The sequence below is a fragment of the Clavelina lepadiformis genome, chromosome 7 (genome assembly GCF_947623445.1).
Source record: "Clavelina lepadiformis chromosome 7, kaClaLepa1.1, whole genome shotgun sequence".
Classification (NCBI taxonomy): domain Eukaryota; kingdom Metazoa; phylum Chordata; class Ascidiacea; order Aplousobranchia; family Clavelinidae; genus Clavelina; species Clavelina lepadiformis.
This window is the reverse complement of record NC_135246.1, coordinates 11,052,770-11,073,504: the sequence shown is the minus strand read 5'-3', so window position 1 is coordinate 11,073,504 and position 20,735 is coordinate 11,052,770. Positions and strand designations below refer to the sequence as shown.

The 20,735-nt window shown below is 34.4% G+C and overlaps 2 protein-coding genes across 3 annotated transcripts; one reads left to right on the top strand and one right to left on the bottom strand.

The window, feature by feature from the left end:
* Nucleotides 1-105: 105 nt before the first annotated feature.
* Nucleotides 106-20,735, bottom strand: LOC143464601 (TATA-binding protein-associated factor 172-like). 2 transcript variants are annotated; one of them, XM_076962475.1, is made up of 43 exons: nt 20,665-20,735; nt 17,636-17,716; nt 16,870-16,996; nt 14,791-14,905; nt 14,473-14,607; nt 14,227-14,338; nt 13,922-13,994; nt 13,660-13,778; nt 13,449-13,575; nt 13,222-13,380; nt 12,960-13,055; nt 12,740-12,818; nt 12,524-12,621; nt 12,304-12,450; nt 12,050-12,174; nt 11,811-11,934; nt 11,575-11,676; nt 11,286-11,435; nt 11,092-11,216; nt 10,776-10,959; nt 10,010-10,168; nt 9,501-9,591; nt 9,205-9,404; nt 8,862-9,039; nt 8,415-8,557; nt 8,202-8,322; nt 7,951-8,069; nt 7,679-7,813; nt 7,521-7,587; nt 6,683-6,831; nt 6,420-6,572; nt 6,141-6,278; nt 5,906-6,051; nt 5,684-5,761; nt 5,180-5,309; nt 4,904-5,045; nt 2,806-2,936; nt 2,523-2,645; nt 2,074-2,251; nt 1,778-1,961; nt 1,548-1,677; nt 1,117-1,317; nt 106-801 (listed from the first exon to the last, which is right to left on the bottom strand). In XM_076962475.1, exons 2-43 carry the CDS (start codon nt 17,665-17,667, stop codon nt 652-654), a joined length of 5,475 nt encoding a protein of 1,824 aa, XP_076818590.1. In that variant the 5' UTR covers nt 17,668-17,716; nt 20,665-20,735; the 3' UTR covers nt 106-651. The 2 variants fall into 2 exon arrangements, with proteins under 2 accessions (XP_076818590.1, XP_076818589.1); XM_076962474.1 differs by lacking the exon at nt 20,665-20,735 and adding an exon at nt 20,473-20,658 and having other exon boundaries at nt 17,636-18,708.
* LOC143464603 (uncharacterized) lies at nt 3,568-4,894 on the top strand. Its single transcript, XM_076962479.1, has 3 exons — nt 3,568-3,785; nt 4,000-4,116; nt 4,203-4,894. The coding sequence occupies exons 1-3, from the start codon at nt 3,618-3,620 to the stop codon at nt 4,365-4,367; spliced, it is 450 nt and encodes a 149-aa protein (XP_076818594.1). The 5' UTR covers nt 3,568-3,617; the 3' UTR covers nt 4,368-4,894.

Genomic DNA, 20,735 nt, shown 5'->3' with positions numbered 1-20,735 from the left:
TACACTGGAAAGCAGAATATCGTCTTAGCTCGTTAAATAATTTACACCATCTCATACGCCTCTAAAGATAACTTTGCTTGTGCTATCTACCTGTTTCCGAAAGACTGAGATACAAACTTGTATTTTCTTTTATAACACTCGCTGCTATAATTACACAGAAAGGATCCACGTATCAAATTACCGATTTCAATAATGTTAAAACTTTTGAGTGAGTCAGCTATTGTTCTACGGTCGATACCTCAAACAACAGAATCAGATACACAGAAACATGCATGAATAAGCGGTAATAATATTAGCACTTAGACAAGGAACCACAACTCGCTTGAAGAAAAAAACCATGTAGCATATAGGTAACCAATTTTTTTTACACAAAACGTTTCAAATGGGAACAGAAATAACAGAAATACACAAATATAATAAAATAGATCGGAAATATATCAAGCAGTGCAGAACTGTCATCTTGGATACATGTAAACAAATTCAAACATCGAATACAAATCATCCTATGCCAAGCAAAAAATAAACTTAACTATGTCATCTGTTTTAAAGTAAAACCTTGGACTCGGAGCATAAAACAAATTTAATTGAAAATATGATTGCTAACCATGTTTATTGCAATGGTATGAACTAGGGTTGATGTTTCAAATCGTTTCATTTGTCAGAGAGTTTTTGAATAAAATTATCTAGATTATATTCTTCATCATACTGACTCTGATCCCAGAGTTCTTCCAGTCCTTCCATCATTGATCTTAATCCCCTGCTAGAGGCTTCACTCGACGATTTGGCCTTCGAAGTTGTGCTCTAAATATTAAACATATCAATGTAATTTTTTTATCACAGTTTAAAGTTTAGTTTGCCCAGTCAAGTTTTATTTTAATCTAACAGCTAACTTGAATAACATGATTGCTTGTCCATAATAACTTGGTGGTTGAAATCAACAACGTAAAAAATTTTAGTATTTGGATTTTCTATAAAAATGTAAGTATGTTAACATCTGCTTAAACATCATAAGTTAAACAACTAGAGTAAGCAACTATAACTAGCTGCACTAGGAGATAACCGTCCCTAACAAAGTGTTATAAAAGTGAATGTAGTTAATAGATATATCTCACTCACCTTGTCTAGAGTGAAAAGACCCAGAACTTGATTTGTTCCCATACTCTGCAGCCCTCTGTTGTCATCCCCCACGACTGTGTTTGCTATACTTAATTTAAACTTTTGAAGGCCAAGGATTTTTTCTTCCAAAGTACCGCGAGTAATCAAACGATACACGTTGACCACTTTCTTTTGACCAATGCGATGAGCTCTGTCCATTGCCTGAAAGAAGTCATTATAATTGCAATATTGCGCTAAGTTCGCCACCAAACATTTTGTCCTTAAAGTCGAAATACTAGGTCAAGGAATGTGTTATTTAATTAACATATTTTAATAAAAGTAAGTTACAAATCAAGTTGAAAATGGACTTATTAGCAGAAAGATTTGAAGAAAATTTAACCACAAACCAGGATGGTCACATCCTGTGTGCCTAATTCAATGAACATATTGACCTGTAAGTCAACCATAGGGTTCCAGTCATGTTCAACAAATATAACAGTGTCAGCACCAGTCAGATTCAAACCCAGCCCACCAACTTTGGTAGTTAGAAGTAGGATATCGATTGAGGGATCGTTGTTGAACCTGAATGATAGCAGTGCACAAAATAGTGTTTTCACTTGTGGGTTACGTAAAACACTATGCTGAATTAATTTAAAGCTTGCTAGCTCACACATAATTTCACCTCGATACAATTGAAAATCTTTGGTTGGCTGGGATACCACCATCTAAGCGAAGAAATGTAACGCTGGGCATCAAGGCAGTCAGCAGGTCATTCTCAATAATATCAAGGAGATTTTTGTGTTGACAAAAGATTAATGCTCTGTGTTGATTCACCACAGATTGCTCAGCAAAGGAATCACCAGTTACTGAAACAAGGTAGTCCAGAAAAATCATGGAGACCATGGCGATAAAATAAGAATACAAAAATTTATAAGTAAAATATTAACGTGAAATCAAATTCCATTTATTCCTAAATACCTCCAATACCACAGTCCAGTAATAGCTGCCTCAGCGCAGTTAGCTTCGTTGCATGCTTAATGTCATGCAGTGAAGTATTAGCATTCTTTAGCTGCCCTAAAATAGGCTTAAACTGTGGATGGTTTGGTGTTACCACAAACAGTGGATGGTTGCACACTTTCTGCAGGTACTGGAGAGCCTGCATGTAGAAAAAAAGATATAGGCTACACAAATGATATGTAAGGCTATTGTAACAAATTGAAATTGATGCCATAAAAACTGCAAATTACACTAACATATGTAATAGAAGTATATCAAGATAATGTTTATTTGAATTTAGTATCTGTACCTAGTAAAGCTTTTGTCAATGGGGAGATAGGGAACAATTAAAACAATTTTGCAATTCCAAATCATTCCTTTGGGTAAAAAGCACTTTTTTTCTATACAGACAGACCTTTTTTAATGCATACCTGAAACACATGAGATGCTCCTTTCATCCTGCTCTTTTGATCTTTGTCTGCATCAATGGTATTAATTGATGATTCCGCATTTTTCTTTGCTCTAGACTTGGCAAAGTCCTCATAAAGTTGAAGCTGCATTAAATGGTTAGATTTTAAAAGTCAACACTATAACATACTGTAAATATAGATATCACAGAAAAGTCCACTGAAATTATGGGGAGTACTAACTAACATTGTGATAGCAACTTCATATAAAGGCCCACACAAAATGATACCTTATAGGTATATGTACCTGTAAAGGGCTTAAATCGCAGTAGTAGTCCTGGATAATCTTTGGAGGAAGATCTTGAAGTACATCTTCTTTCATTCTTCTCAGCATAAATGGAAGAACCTGTCGATGAAGCGCTTCCATTGCAAGAAGACCTAAAAAACCAAAAGTTCTTCCCAATTGCAATTGTTATTTTATGTACCATGCGGTTTTGCACTTGAAAATTTATTTATACAACTTCAGAAAGTATGATAAATCTGTAATTTATAAACTTGTCATAAGTAAATATTGTAACAGAAAGATGAAACATCGCAATAAATTTCTACTTTTGGTAAACTAAAGCCTTGAAATGGAAATAAAATTTGTTTTATTTTTACAGCTGTGTCTCTTTCCTAGTCGTACAGTAAAAAGCTTTCCTTGTTTGCAACAAAGACAGAAAGACATTTTATAATCATAATATTTGAGGTTGATATTAACGCATTGAGGCAGTCGATGGTGTTTTATTGGTTTGAAGTCACTTGACTCAAACTTCATTTATAATCGTGTGTTCCAGCAAACAAACTGTTACTTATTAATAGTACCAAATACGATCACACACGGAAAGTACATTATGCAATCATACAACAAATGTTCAAGTTAGATGCACACAGTGATGTGGTGATGCAATGGTTAAGAAGAATTGAGAAATGTCATGAATAAAGTTGTAAAAAAAGATAGGAATTAAACTTCAATAAATATTAAATATCTGTGAGCAAAACAGAAATAATGCTGTTATTTTACAGAAATAAAGAGCTTATTTATTTAAACAAAGGTGTCCAAGTCCATAAATAGCAAATATGAACACAGTTACTATCTTAATTATGGTAATTGGGACTATCATAGTTTCTGGACAGCAAGATTTTGAAAACTATCATGTACAGCTACGAGAAATAATGGACAGTGACATGTTAATTAGAGACAAAAGATTTGAAGACTCTACAAACCAAGGTTCTGGAGATGATGATGTAGGTGAAATATTTAATAAAATCTGGTTGGAGTCGTTGTAAATTGCTTAAAATGAAGTGTGCAAAGACTTGAACCATTTTGTCATGGACCGATTCCATGAAATTGTCAATGTTGAAAACCCTTGGAAAATCTTTGCAATTACATCCACTAAGCACAATTACTTTGATACAACTGAAACGTGATAAAAATATATTGAAAATGTTCTGTTGTCAGGACCGTCATGAGTTAACACCTGATCAACTCACAGCAGCAGAAATTATGGCGATTGTTGTTTGTTCCGTTATCGGGCTTGCACTAGTGCTCTTTGTTTCGTCGTGTTTTTGGTACAAGGTTAGTGTTCTGACCCAAAGCTGGTACTTTTAAAGATTTTGTGGTAGAGTTTTTTAGCACAGCATAATGAAACACTGATTTCACAGATGAGAAGACCACACCGGCCCTTTATAGCAATAGATAATAATGATGATGAAAGCATGCTGTACATGGTCGACTATGATGAGGTAAGCATCAAGCAAGGCCAACTTCAAGTGCACATATCAAGCACACAGACCACTCCATCAAAGGAGCTGTTGACAGATAAATAAAACTACCCAAGAGTAACTATGAAAGTGAAAAAATGTAATCAGTGGAGCGCTAAACTGTTTATGTTGTTTTAGTATTAAATATGGCACTGTGCATTTTAATTTTATTTGGCATTGTTTTCTACTGTATTGGCTTTTGTTTTTTTTGCATGGCATTTGAGATCACACAGATTAACTCGAGTGAACAAAATTTTTTAAAGCAAAGTGCTTTTTGCGTGGCGTATGTAAACTTTACAGCAGTTATTGTTTGGTGACTACTAGGATATAAATGTGTCAATATGTGGCTAGTAGAATACAAATACAAAAGTCTGTACAAACATTGCAAAATTTTATGGATGTGTTTGTTTTTGTTTTGTTATCGATCAAAAAATAAACAATAAAGAATAATATAGACAATATTGCACTATATGTAAACTCTTTGCTTTCCGATATATACCAAAAGTATTTTTATGGCATAATATTGCAATTCAATTAAGACATTATTGTACGAGTAATTTTTGTATGAATACAAATTGCAATGCATAGCAAAACTACTTTACCATTTTCCTGTTCCTTTGATGAACTTTTTGCATCCCGACTTGCCAAGATTGGTTTCGTATATCGAAGATTGAACTCCTGCTCAGAGCCAAGAAACCCAGGGATCAAGAAATCAAAAAGAGACCAGAGCTCTAAAACGCTGTTCTGTAAATGCAACTGTGTAGTTATTTATTTACTTACATGTAAAAATGATGAAAGCAAAAAAGTTTAAAAACGAAATAACATCTAAAACACCAACAGAATGTAATAATTGTGAATAACACGACAAAAACGCAAACCTGGATTGGAGTTCCAGTGAGAATAAGACGATGGTTGGAGAAAAGAGACTTGATCCTTTGTGAAGTTTTACTTTTGCCATTTCTTATGGCATGACCTTCATCCAGCACATAGTAGTTCCATTTTATTTTACTGGAATAAATGAAAAGAATTAATCAAAAGTTAAATAAGGCAAGCCATAAGTTATAATAACTAATAAAATCGAGTTTATGCATCTAGGGCAGCGGTTTTTAACCAATGGGAGATTTTCAACCAGTGAGAAAGTTTAGGTGGGAAACGATTAACACCTATATATTTTTTTAAACAAAAGTCATACTTATGAAAGAAGTTTTGTTGTAAATAAAGACATATTATGCGGTACAGTTTACTGTTTAATATGCATTTTGCAATGTAGACACTGCGCAATCGCCCCAAGGAGAAAATTTGGGTTTCGTAGTTGGCATGAATGGGAAAACAAATGAAAAAAGTTAAGAACCACTGGCCTAAGAGATCTATGATATAATTACCTGAAAAAAGTGATATCGTTTCGTACAACTTCATATGACGCAACAACAATATTGTGCTTTTTCACTTCTCCTTGAAGCCTAATTTAAATAACATGACAAACCTGGATGGGCTCATAACAATATCCTTATCATTACACGATATTTCTTAATGAGAGTCACATCAATCATCAACCATACATTAAGTTAAGGGTTAAATTAGTTACACTCTGCTGAGTATAACACCTTGCTCTTTCTTGTGGGTTTCCAGCATACTGCAAAGGATCCAAATCATCACAGAACTTCCTGATTTCTTCAACCCAATGACCAGTCAGGGTTGGTGGACACACAACAAGCGACGTTAGCTTCATATTTTCCACAGGATTTTCTTCCTAATTAAAATTGCTTTTAAGTTAACTGATCTTTGTAATTCAATTCAAATAATTCTAAATCCAATATAATTGTAATTCTCTGGTCAAACCTTGTGTTTTTTCATCTTGTAATAATGATCTGATGCTATAATACAAATAGTCTGCAGTGTTTTGCCCAAACCCATCTCATCACACAGAACTCCGTGCAGCTTGTAACGATTAAGGAACGCCAACCACTTTACTCCATCCTGCAAAACAATGACAAATTTATTTTGCAAATATGCACAAGTATGTGAAATCAGTCGTGTACAATATCTAATACATGTTATATTAATGAAAATTTTTACACACGTTTGTGTGATATACAAACGTTAAGGAGCAACTTCCACCTTTTGATAAGATCTCAGAGTTGCTTTAATTCGAACAGGGACTTCATACGATTCAAGCGACTGACTGTTTAAGAGTTGTTCAAGAAATCGTCGATCCTTCTTTTTTCGGTCAATCAAATTTTCAGGCATATTAAGGGCATCTGGAATGCTGGCCTGTGAAGTTGAACTGGTCAATCTCAATATAAAGACCAAAGTGACCATTATTCAATCAACATTGAAATATTAAAACCTCCAAGCAAGAGATACAAGATAATAAACGATACCTCGACAGGTATAAACTGTATAAGTTGTGCAAAACAATGTGTGGACAAAAGGCGAATCTGGGTGTCGTGATCACTCATACATCCGAGAAGTGGCACGATAAGAAGAATGGTGTATGATACTACAGCCATGCCCATCTCTGTTATGATATCTGTGAAGCAAATTAAATTGAGACGAGATAAAACGAATGTAGATGTAAGAACTTATCTACAACAAAAATTACATGCAATGTTTATAATATAATAATAATCACAGCTTGATGATAACTTAGAATGTTGTACACAATACTACTGGTTTTCAACAGCCGCAATAACTTTTGGGGATCCACAGAGAAAAGTTTGTATTTTTAAACATTTTCCCGGCTTATGAAACTTGACAAAAACCGTTTTAAATACAATGAATCAGACCAAAATACATGCATGTCTTGAAAGTTTTGGTGATGGTCCCCCTATGCTGCTGGTTAGGTACTCAAGGTATTTTATATGGCGACTAATCAATGCAGTAGCGGCAAGTGGGTTGCAGCAACATTGTGGATTTGTGGCACCAATAAATGTGGTTAGTGATAGCAGGAGTGCAAGAAGTTTGTCACATAATGACACAATAATTTCCTTGGAGTTTAAATTTGACCATCTTTTTTTGCATTTCAGGTTTAACATATTAAGCAGGTTGCTGTCCTGGTATGTGTAGCCCCCTCCCTGACCATTATTTCTATTGTAGGTTCAACCAGTTAGTTAAATTTTTATGCTACCGGCCTACAAAGAATTTTACATTTAGCAGTCTGCGAGCATGAAAAGCAAAGGTTGAAAATCACTGGATTGTACATCATGTCATGACACATACTTGCTATTGTTTCAATTGAGCCCTTTCTTTTATAGATGTCTTTAGTTATGTCAAGATTACAAAGAACCTGCAACATATGCAAACATCAAAATTGTCAAATAAAAGTTATAGCAAAAAACAGACTTTATCATAGAATGTTCATTTGTTCTTCCAGTTACCTGATCTACCACTATGGGCATCGCTTTGTCTGGCATGTGCTTGGCTACAACAGCAATGCATCGAGCGGATAAGAATCGTAAGCAAGAGGAGTTGCTCCACGACAAAGATATTATGTTAGTAAGAAGACCAAATATCTAAATAAAAATAAAGAGTTTAAAATATACATCAATGCTGACCCTCGACAAATTAGCTTTTCAAAGCTCTTCATTGAAAAATGACACCCAGCATTATAAAAATACACTACAATTAGAAGTTATGAGAGTGAAAATACCTTTTTTTGCAAATTCTCTTCAGAAATTACAGGAATGATCACTTGAAATGTGATTAAACTTTTCAAGATATTATCCACATCTTCATTTGATATATCTATTGTATTTGATATGTTGCTATCTGTAAGTTGAGTTTAACACAGTGTAAATGATATGTGTAAATGGCAGTCAGAAAATTTATGGTAACCAACAAGGTAACAATATTGATTAGTGTGTTGCTTAATATTGGCATCAATAGTTTAAAGCCACTGACTTTGCAACAAGGAGACCATCTCCCACAGGTATGGAACCATATCCATAAAATTGCATTGATACATTTCACATATGGCTTGCAAACACTGCTGTGCACCTTTGAATCCTGTCGTACAAACAGTCTGGAATGGCAAGTTACGGGTAAAAAATGACGAATATGAACTTATTTCCAACAAGATAAATCGGAAAAAAGATAGCTATTTTAGTAAAGCACCTTATCTGAATTATCCATTTTTTCTCCACCTCTCTTCTTTTTGCTAATCTCGATCAAGCTTTCTTCAGTTCGTCTGAGTTGGGTAAGCAAACCATCAGTTTTGATTCGTTCTCGTGGAAGTGCACATGCTTTCAAGGCTTCATCTTTATTCACAACAAAAAAATATTTCGACGATGCACAAACAGTGATTTGTTCAAAAACCATGCAAGTGGGTTGGACACTGGTTTTGTTGATTTCATACTAAATTGTGGGCATAGGGATATTCAGCATGGAAGAAAGCTGAAAAGCAGTGTTTTTCGGGTTTAATTGGAAAAGGTGGGAGCTGCAACACTGCAGCTAACTTTTGGAGCTTTGGTTCACCTAACATTTCAATTTTAATAACAGCCGGACAAGTTATTTCATCTCAGTACATTATTTATTAATCAAAATTTACGTGTTAAAATATACCGGAGAATTCATTTTTGAGGTCATCTGGGCGAGGGCAGTGTACACTAGAAGACGTTAAAAAATTGCATAGATTGCGTATTAATTTCACATTGGGGCAAGGAACACGATCAGCACAAAGTCCAAGAAGTCGTGCTACAGCAGTGGAAATGGAACACCGAACAACAAAATTTTGTTCTTTCTGTAAACACAGGATTTAGTTGAGAATAATTTATCAAAGAATAAACAAACTGACAATTAAATGCTTCCAGAATAGCAATAAAAACAGAGATTAACCGCAACTCTTTTGCCCTGTACACAAACTTCAATATTTCGATGAACTTCAACAAAATTTTTTTTAAATTACCTTTATTGAGTCCATTAAGGGTCTTATTATTGGGTTCAGCTTTACTGGTAATTTCCATAGTTCATGCTGGTTCTTGACACATTGAGCCGCACCTACAATCGCAGCAGCTGCATAGCTCTTCACCTGACGATCCAAGGATGTCTGCATTGACTGTGCTGTCTCTGTCAGCTTTAACAATAGGTTGCGTTGCTCCATGAGACCTTGTGGTAATCCCAATAAAGTAGAGTCAACACCATAATAAACATATTCAACTATCAAGAACAGACTATAATTTATAACCAGTTTGCACATCCAACCTTTTGAACTTCGAGGAACAATCTGAGGAAACTGCTTCACACAGATATCAAGAACTTCATCAAACGAATAAACAGCCTTTGTTGAAATCATCTACAATAAAGGATCACTGCAGTTAACTGGCGACTTACTTGTTTAAAATAACTTACCGTAGTTCAGACATGTGCAACCAGTGGCCCGCGTGGTGCTCAGCAAAATGTTAGAAGTTCATACTAGCCATCACTATTTGATGCAGTTTACATCAAAGCAATGGAAATTTTCGAAATTTTCGCATTTTCGTGTCGTGGACTACATTAAATCTATTTCTTAACTATATAAACTGCATAGGAAAGTCGTTTTATGATACTAATTTTTTCTGAAAAAATCATGTGGCCCGCGTTGTCATTCAAAATTTTGTATTTGGCCCTCCAGTGAAAAAGGTTGCACATGCCTGCCGTAGTTTAATACAATATGAAAAACTGGAACTGTCAATAGTAAGCCTGGAAACACTGCGCACTCTGATTAAAATTACCTGAGTGTTCACACCGCTCATAGATATGCTATTCAATAAGGATTTGATGTCACTTTGAATTTGACAAAACTTTGTTGTAATCTCACTGAAATATAGATACTCAGACTGAACTTTATACAACGCACAGTGAATTTCTGCAGACACCGATGAAGGGAAAGGCTAAAGAAATATAGAATATGTTTAAATTTTGTAAAATTGTTATTGTACTTGTTAAATAACAAAAATATTGCTTATTGCTGAAGTAAATAGCTGAATACTAATAATGAAGTGTATACAGTAGAATTCGCTTAATAATACTACGAGTAATAAATCTATCCCTTTATTAAATCCAATTGGCTTGGGACATTATTTTTTTTTATCTAAAATGCACTTTAAAATTCGTGGTTATTAAATTGAAACTTTGCTAAATAAACCCATTTTCAATTATATACGTGCATTGTATTCCTGAACAAACAGTGACTTATTTTGACAAAACTGACCGTTTTTGAACAAATCATCATTGCCCTGATACAATAAAGACATGGTCACATGGGTATGACTAATGTTGTGAAAACCGAAATAGCTTTTCTTATTAAATTATTTATTCAGTTCAAAATCGGCTGGGACCATGGTGGATTTATTAAGCGATGTCATGACCAAAAAGACTAGAAATGATTGGTTTGATACAGTAGCTAAATGTAACATTCTTTTAAGTTATTTGCTTGTTTAAACAGTAAACACATATAATGAGAAACAAGCATTAAAACATAATTTATTCAGTTCTCACCAAAGCAAAGTGCAAAGTTTCTTCCCACCAATTTGTGATAACTAAAGCCGCAATTATTCGTTTAATTGCTAGCTGAGAACTCAGAAAAAATAGCAAGTGAGTTTTAATCATGGCAGCTGGTGAATCAGGGGAACTGTTTTCAGGGATTGAATGTAAATAATGACAACAAAAAATTCCAATCATCCTACATAAAAATATCGCAATTTAATAATAAATCATAACAATTTTACAACTGGATGAATGCTCTTAAAATAAGCATTAACAAGGTGAACAATTACACTAAGGAATAGTAACATAATTTCAGCAAAAGAAGCACCTGGCAACACATTCTCTTGACTTCATTATGTATTCTTCAATATCCCCATCAACCTGTGAAGTTGATATGATGCCACCAATCATCTTTTGCTGATCATTTTTGGACATTTTTGCATTTAAGTTGGCCTGCAAGTCAGAAAAGCGGCCATGATTTAAAAGAAAATATACAAAACAGAGCTGGTCAGAGGTACGTACAGGATTTGTGATATGATTGACATCTATCAGTGACGCTGCATCGTAAGGTACAAGGGTTGGCTGACAAACCAAATCCAGCCATTTTGGTACATGATATGCACATAGAAGAAGAGACTCACACGGACATTTTCGCACAAATGATATGAAAACCTTAACAGTAAACAACAAGGACAAAATTTGATAAGACTAAAAGCTTACAATTGGCAAAGTTAATCATTTAAGTTACACGTTAACATTCTTATTGCTCAATTAAAAAGTTCATCTCACAGATACAGTATTTTTACCTTACCTCCATTGACAAGCTTCTAATATTTTGGTTTGGCTCTAGCAGACAGCATTGAAAAATATTCCATAAGCCGTCAAGGCATATTGTTGAAAGCCAGGTCAGTTTCTATATATAAACCAGCCACATTAGGTAATGAAGTTTTATTTCAGCAAAATGTTAAAATTAAATCAATTAAAAAAAATTAATAATAAATACCTAAATTATCAAGACAAACCTAACAATAACATCAAATTACATACTCTGTCTTTTTCATCATTTAAGAAAGTCAGTACTGTTAACAAAGATGCCTCTCTAACACTTCCTAAAGCATGATGAAAGAATGGCCATAAGTAGGTGAGAAGGTTTTGGGGCTTCTTGGACTGGCTTGATGGCAACAAGAAATAAGGAACGGTAAAAATTCATAAAAACAGAATGGTAAATACCAATTGAAAGCAAATGTAGTGCAACTATTTCTAATGAAACTTGTTCAGTAACTTACCATATCTTATCAAAAGAAACAACTCTAATGAGCTTTGATAGTAGCAACAAAACAGATTGTGTAGATGCAGTTAACTCATCATACTCTTTCAATCCATTCCACAACATTGACAATAAAGCATTCAGCTAACATAAAAATAACAACCCATTGAAATCTATTTTACACTCCTATTCTGTATGAAACTTTTGCAAAATCAATGAAAGCACTTATTGTGGAATTAATAATAAAAATGACAAATAGTATAACAGATTTACCTCTCTTTCATATTTAGCATTACTGTATAGCAAATCAGTAGTTGGTAGCAATGCTTTGGCTGAAACATTTCTAACATCACCATCGCTATCATGTAAGCCTTTTAATATTGAGGGAAAACATATATCTAAAATTCCACTTTGCAAGTCCTAAATATACATGGATTGTAAATTGTATCTGTAAACACAAATTATGAAAGTTATTGTGATGAAACCAACACACTTGTCTAACAGCAACAATGTACTGGATTGATAGCATGGCACTCTGCCTAACTTCCCACTCATCTTTTGATAGAAGATAAAGAAGAAGCTTTATAACGTCTGCAAATATATCAGATAACAACACAGCTTCTTTATCGGTATTGATGAAGAAAGATATTAATTTTTAACCAATTTTAAGAAATATAATAAGCAAGAATTTTAAATTAAATAAATTTACCAAAGACATGTTTCTCATGTAAAATTGCGACAACAACACTCAACGTTTGTGCACAAGATTCTCGAACCGGAGCAACTACCTAAAGCCGTTTAGAAAACTTCTAAAAATTTGTGTAAGTTTTTGGGCAACCAGTTATATTTACAAACCTTAATAAGCACACCTTATCAATGCAATGAAAATTATTTATTAGACATAATACATGATAGTTCAAACCAGAAACCTGATCAGAAACAAAGTCAGCAAAGCGATCCAGTGAAATAACACATAACAACCTTATTGCCAGATCCACAAGCCAGGACTGGTTTGATTCAGTCAACTGAACATGAAATACTTATAGTCATAGGAGAAACATAACAAACATTTAAATGGTAAATTAAAGCTTGCTTGAAAACAAGCTGTACAACAATAACATTATTAAACAATGAACTACTATTTACAAATGTATTTGTACATGTTAAAGCATTGCTTTCTTCAATATATACCTGTTGTTTGTCCATGTTTCTATGCCTGCCACTCCCTTTTCCATGCTTTTTCATTATATTGCGGAGGGCTAAGCAAGCACCATGACGATTTTCCCAAGATGGATTGAACAAGAGATTAATCAATTCATCACTAATCCAGTTAAATGGCCAACTAGTCCACTTCAGAAAGAAGCAACCATTAATCGCCAAATATTATCAAGTTTCAAGCATAGAAATATTATCCTCACGTCATCTGGTGAAGGGTCATGCTTAGGAACATCTTCACACTGTATGAGATTTTTATTATGGACATTCATTGCCGTTTCACCTTTTCGACGCTTTTTAGCAGGTTGACCATCAGAGTTTTTACCTTCCCTAACAAAAACGACAGGAATATTATATGTAAGGAAAAAATTAATGGATAAGACAATACTTTATTTAAATGAGTGGATTACTTACGTGTGCATGGGGACTTCTTTGCTCACTTGTTTCATGAGAAGTTTCGCTTTTCTCTTAGCTCTGTTCCTTTCCCGGCTACTCATGTTTTTATCAAGCTGGAGTACAACGCTTGGGTTGACCTAATTGGTTAAAAAAAATTTTTTTTTTATACTTCGACCATTAGCAAAGCTCAGTGTCTTGGTGGTCCAAGTACAAAAATGATATTTTTACAGAATATTTTAATGTATTCTACACATTATTGCTAAAATGCACAAAAACTTACAGGCTTGCTTTTTTTCTCAGATTCCAACCATCTTTCAGGAACTTCCTCTGCTTTAACAACAAGATCTTCATCACTGGTTAACACAAAAAATACAGTCGTATGAACATCTAGCTTTACATGAACAGCAAACACATTCAAACATATACAAAAACTTATACAAACAATCTATACATCCTAATGTACATACAACATATTATAGTCTCAAGTTCTCAACATAAACAGGAATCACTTGCAGAACATCAGAAACAAACTATTTTAAGCTGAAAGTGTGTGTATTCTGGAAATTTAAAAGTGACCAAACTAACTTGAAAAGATCATCAGAAGAAACACCGAGTGATTGGCTGCCTGCCATGGTTAAACCAATGCGCTTTTCTATCATCTTGCGTTGTCGCTTGACTCTTTCTTGAGCATCAAGACCTACACCAATGAAGCATTTAAATGATGTACATTCAAACGAAAAAGATAGTATAGAAATATAATATAAAAATATAATACAAAATATATAATATAGAAAAATAAGCTTATATACAATAAAAGAGGAACCGACATACCTTCCATTTCAGGGGGAAGCTTATATTCATTTCCAGATGACCCCAGCAAAAGCTGAGAGTGTGCAAGTAGTTTGTCAATATCAAACTTCTCAAAGGTAAGCCTGTCACCATCTGGAAAAATGCAGTCAGATGGTTCTGTAAAAAATGTTTCATTAAAATTTCCGGAGTTCTAACTTAAGGTTTAAACCAGCTATCACTACAACTTACCCAATGCTACAGACAAATCAAAGACAAAGGAGTACAAAAATAAAGTTTAAAATTTGAATAGGTGGATATGACAAGTGTATGATGATGTTCAAATGGAATTTATTGTCATACCTTGTTTAACAGCAGGTGTTGGATCCCACACAGGAATCTGGTTTATTATGGATTCAACTGCTTCAGCTGCGGCAATTCTAGCATCCCATTCATGGTGACAAATGTAAGGGAGAAGCTGCATTAACCAAAACATACACCAACATAATAATGAGTGATGTTGTTATTACATTTTTAATATAATACAGTCGAATCCGCTTAATTCAGACACCGGATAACCGGGACAACATCTTTATTCGGCCAAAATGCTCGGGAACGGAACAAAAGTAAAAATTGAACATAAAAAACTCCCGTTAATTCGGACAATTCTCCGCTTAATTCGGACACAGGTTCGCAATTCCTATCGTTAGGTTATGACTAGGGCAACCAGTTTTTTGACCTAAAAATTTTAAATTTTGACCTCATTTTGACCTAAAAAGTTTAAATATTGACCTTATTTTGACCTAAAAAGTTTAAATTTTGCCCTTATTTTGACCTAAAACGTTTAAATTTTGACCTCATTTTGAAAAACGCTATACTGATAGTCTCTACAATGTCTACAGCAACTTTCTAATCTAAAGCTGCATTTAAAAATGACAAAATGCTTTTCTAGTGTTGACTTTTTTTTCGTTTCTGCGTATTAAGATTGACAACTTGCAGTTTCAAATGCAATGCCGTCACATCGTGACGTCACCAAACGCGCTGAAAAGCCTTCCCTCTCTTTGTGGCTTTGGTTCTAAGTAAAATTTGCGGGACTGGAATTGTTTGCGGTACAAGAAAAGAGAAAAACGGAAGAATAATATTACAAAATGGTTACAAAATTACAATTTTAATAGATTTTGACCTAAAAAAAAGACCTAACGAAACAATTTGACCGTATTTTGACCTAACGTAACATTTTGACTTTATCTGACCTAATAACTTCTATACCACACGTCGTACAAAGCTGAAATTTGTTTTGTGCTTGTTTCATAGCATTCTGAGCAGGTAAAAAAATTGACCATATTGACTTTTGGTTGCCCTAGTTATGACACAATAAACAGTACTTCGTTCGTTTTAACACAAAATGCAATTGCAATATGAGTGATTATGGTGAAACAATGACGATCCATGCAGTAACAATCAACAATTAACTCATATAAGGCTGTGCCAGATTCATAGTCGCTTTTACTTCGGTACAATTGCGTCCATCTTGTAGAACAGAATGGTACAGAAAAGTTTAGCACAAAAAGTGAAATTGCTCACCAAAGTAAACGAAGACGTTTTATGCGATCAGTGCCAATTACTGCGGTTAGCGCAGCTGCAATTCATTTATTACGCAACAATACAGTACTTTAAATGCGTTGTCTGCCTTTACGCATGACCATGAAACGAACAATTGATTTTCCGCTTAATTTGGACAAAGCCATTTCTCCACTTAATTCGGCCAAAAGTGAGCGGAACCAAAGTGTCCGAATTAAGCGGAGTCGACTGTATATCAATAGCATAAACCAATACAAAAAAGGTTGAAATAACTCAGGATCTCTGTCAAAAATAATAAGACTATTGATCCAAACCTATTACATCACAGTTTAAATTTTATCATCTAGTCAGTGTTTGTTATTGTTTTACAAATAAATATTTTCGGCTATAAGTGGCATCATCAGTTTCTGTATGAGAAAACAAATGCAATAAATAAACAAAGAAAAGGCAACTCAACTGTGATAAATCTGAAATAGTGTATATAAATACAACATAAAGTCTGAAATCTATCAGACTGTCTACTGAACTGCTGTCCAAAACCAGCTATTGGTCTTCTCAAGTTTTTTTGCAGAAAAGTTTCAGGTTTTATTTTTTACAATTGCATATTTCTTTGTTTAAATGAAGCTTACTTTCTCTTCTTTTTCTTACTTCTCTTAACTTGTATATGTTATATTTGTATACGCTATTTTAGATTTATCACAATTGAGTTGCCTTTTCTATGTTCATTTATTGCATTTCTCATGCAGAAACTGATGATGCCATCTCTAGCAAAATATATTTTTCTGTAAAACAATAACTAATTGATCAGATAAAACTAACATTAATTTACTTAAAAAAATTAAGCTGATAAAATAATAATACCTTGGCAAAAAGATTATTCAACTCATGTGGATGCTTCTTCTGGACGTCGCCAAGTTGCTTTGCAGCTGCTTTTCTTGCAACAGAACTCGCTCCATTCTCCAGCAACGTAAACACCTGATCTAATCGACTGCACATCATAAAAACATGTGTAAACAATACATTTAAAAAAATACAATCACTCGTTTCATTTTTTGTCAAGTGCGTTGGGGACAAAGAAATAAAGCCAGTTGTTATTAGCATGTTTTACAAAGCAAAAACATCAAAGCCCTGAGGTGCTTTGAAATTACTGATAACCTATCCATGTTGATTGCTTTAACACAGCATGCTTACTTCCTTGTACCAATACACATTATTTTACAACAGTACTAATATTGTTTGCAACGAGGGTGCCCAAGACATCGACCAATTTGGGAACTGGTCAATTGCAAACACAGTGTGGGTAGATTGCACAGTATTCAGAAACTGTTTCAACGTCAATGTATTAACAGTTTTCTTGTTACAAATGACATATGTAACCTACTCTACCGATGCTTAAAACTTTGTTGCGTTTTAAATATTAAATACATGCAAAGAGTAATACTCAATCAGTGTAAACATTTCATATTGTTATCAAATATATACATAACCTTTTGTAAGGTAGCTGTTTTCTTATATCATTTTAAAAGTAACCCAAAAGCCAAAAAGCGTTTAGCAGCTGGGCACCGCTGGTGTGCAATAATCATTGGATCATTATGATGTCACGATTTAGTTTAAATTCACATTTCACCTTATACTTGATGGTTGAGACGAGCTTGCCATCCAGTAAGCTTACGTTTTGTTTGAAAGCATATGGTGCGAAAAACATTTTCTACAAAACAAAATGTATTTGTTTAGTATTTGAAACACTATGTGTGATGTACAGTGGTTTTGAAGTATTAACCCTTCAACAGCATCTAATTCAACGTCTTGATGCTGAATTGGACGTTAACTCTTACAGTCTTAAGGTCTCATTTTAATTTTTTACGTAATTAAATACTATTACTATTGTTAATAACTCACTGACTTACTAGCTCAAGTCATTTATTCTAATTGTTGATAACACTTGCAATACATCACTGACTTATGTTACTTTACAACTTTTACATAAAAACGGATACGCTGCCAGTCTGCCACTATTTCACCAAAAAAATTGTGCGTTCTAAGCTAGGTTTTACAGTTTCTTGTTAACCGAAGTTAAAAGTTATAACAAAGTAACCTAAACCAACCTTCTAATCTAAATCTAACTCCAATAAAACCTTAAATCAACTTTTGGCATATCGATTCTCCTAACCTTGCCGTCAACCTTTAACAACAGGCTGCGTTACATATTTACGGTGAAATAGTCAGTCTCAAATGGATAAAGGTATACTTGAGTTTATGGTAGTAGCAAAGCAAAAGTTAAGCCTATAAAAACAAGTTTGACATCTTAGGCAGACAAGTTTATGATAAAGCTGTTAAAGACTGACTTTCTATTTGATATAACTTTAATTTCAGCACATGAAGTAGGTAAATTTTAATCATTGTCGACATTATAGGACTATAACAATAACAATCTGGGGTCTAGTGCAGAAGTGCACAACCAAGTAACGTCACAATCTGAGTAGCTGGGGTCTGATACACAAATGCATCCTGTGGTTGTGCACTTCGGCACTAGACCTACAATCTGTTTATGTTACGTCAGTGTCCACTTTACAACTTAAATGTCGCTAACCATGGATTGTGGACAAAGAGTTGTACCAGTAGTAATTTGTAATGTGATTAATTCTCTTTAAACGACGTCTCGCTATGTGGTGAAAACGCCATACAAATATATGTTTAACCCTTATTAGCACAGGGATTTTAGGTAACTTAATCGGCACATATGTTGACAAATTGTCAACATGGTATTTCCTTGTGTTTTTCGATACAAATGCGCTGGTCTTAAAGTGAAGTTGTTGTTTTAGATGATTTGATGTTGATAAAACTTTAACAAAACAATTATTAATCCTAATTGGGAGGTCCGCTGTCTTCCCAGGAATAGTTTTAGCTTACTAGTTTTCAGATAAAATGCAAGAAAATCTTAACGAGCGAAGGTTTACCACATGTTTTTCAAACACAAAAACGAAGAAACGTGGAGCACTACAACAAATTGTTCAGCATTCCCAGCATTATTTGTTCTTCTGAAGTTTTCTGTTTCGTGGGTAAACCCGTCGGCTACAAGCGACACATGCAGATCGAGTATTCTCTGCACATCTGTAGCATCTTCCCCGTTTGATACCTTGAACTGCGCCATTGAAAGTGCTTGAAGTAGCAGCATCAACGTACCTCAACTTTTCGGAAAGCAGTTTAGTTTCTACCGCCAATTTTCTTTGGATGACACATGGTTGAGCAAGCTGAAAGCTAAGGTTTTTTAGAAAATCTGTTTTTTTGTTACTTTTCCCATTGCCTCTGATTATGAGAAATGCGTTGTTACTGGCAACATTTATCAAATTGTAATTATTAACCATTGGCCAACAATTTGTTTTCCTCAAGCAATTGAATTCTTCACAGTTTTCATCAAGAGTGTCAACTCCACCTTTACTCCACTTCCACATTTGTTGTAATCCATGATAACTGTAGGTTTCCTGTAAGTTTCAGTGATGGAAACAGAAGAGTGTGAAGAAGACATCATGAGGACATTCCTGTTTCGTTTTGGTACATATGACAATAGCAGAATGTTGTTCAAATGGTCATACAATGCTTCAGTACTTTCCACCTCTCTTCTCCTTGCTGACTTGAGCTGCGATGAAACTTCACGGCGATTAGCCATTACTGTTCCTATCAATGTAAGCTTTTGAAGCAAGAGACTGTAAACAAGACCAAGAGATGTAAAATATCTGTCAATGTATATGTCACGACCAGTACCAAAGTAAACAAAACACAAGTTCATCACTGTATCATTTGCAAGATTTCTGTCAGGAGTCGAGTCGGTTTCTTTTCCGGAATAAATAATGCCATTTAGAGCAAAACCTGATGTGGCTTCACACAGCCAAGAGAACTTTACACCATATTTCCTTGGTTTCGATGGCATAAATGTTCTTCCAGCAATTTTGCCTCGTTATCCGATGAGTTGTTCATCCACATTCAAGGATTCCCTAGGAATGTAGACGTTGCGCAGAGCTTGTAAGAGCTAGTTAGAGCTAAGGCAAACGTTTCCGACACAACTGCTTAGACAATATTTTTCTTCTGAGTTATATCAAGTTATCAACTGGCAATCTAACTCCTTCTAGTCAGACAGTGATTGACTAAATACACATGCTACTCTCCTGTAAGTCCCCGGTTATCACTTTGTGATAATAGCTAACTACTATGTAGTGACTTTACATTCCAAACTCCTATTGTTTCTGATTGTTGACATTTTGTCAACAGATGTGCCGATTAAGTTAAAACGCAAATAACTCATTATGGAAACAATTTAACGTTTTGAAATCGCTACAGCAGTAAGCTATTCAGAAGTTCTCCATCGTCACAGGATCTTGCTGAGCTAGTGCATAAGCTACGAGAGCAATGTCACACAAAAAATCGATTTTGACAAAATGTCAACGCATATGCTAATAAGGGTTAAACAAGAAACAGGCCGACAGGTCAAGCAGCTGTTGCAATTTATCGATAAATATAACTATCAATTTCAAGTACGGTCTATTTTACAGAATATTTGACATCCAACATCACTACTAAATTAACTGTTATAATGACATAAGCAAACAGTTACAGCAAAAAGAATAAACGCAAAACACCAACACAATTTATCACACCCACCTTCTTCCTCGGCGGTCAACCGCCGAATGTTTTTATACTTGGTGCCATTTTGTTTATATCACGTGTGTAAA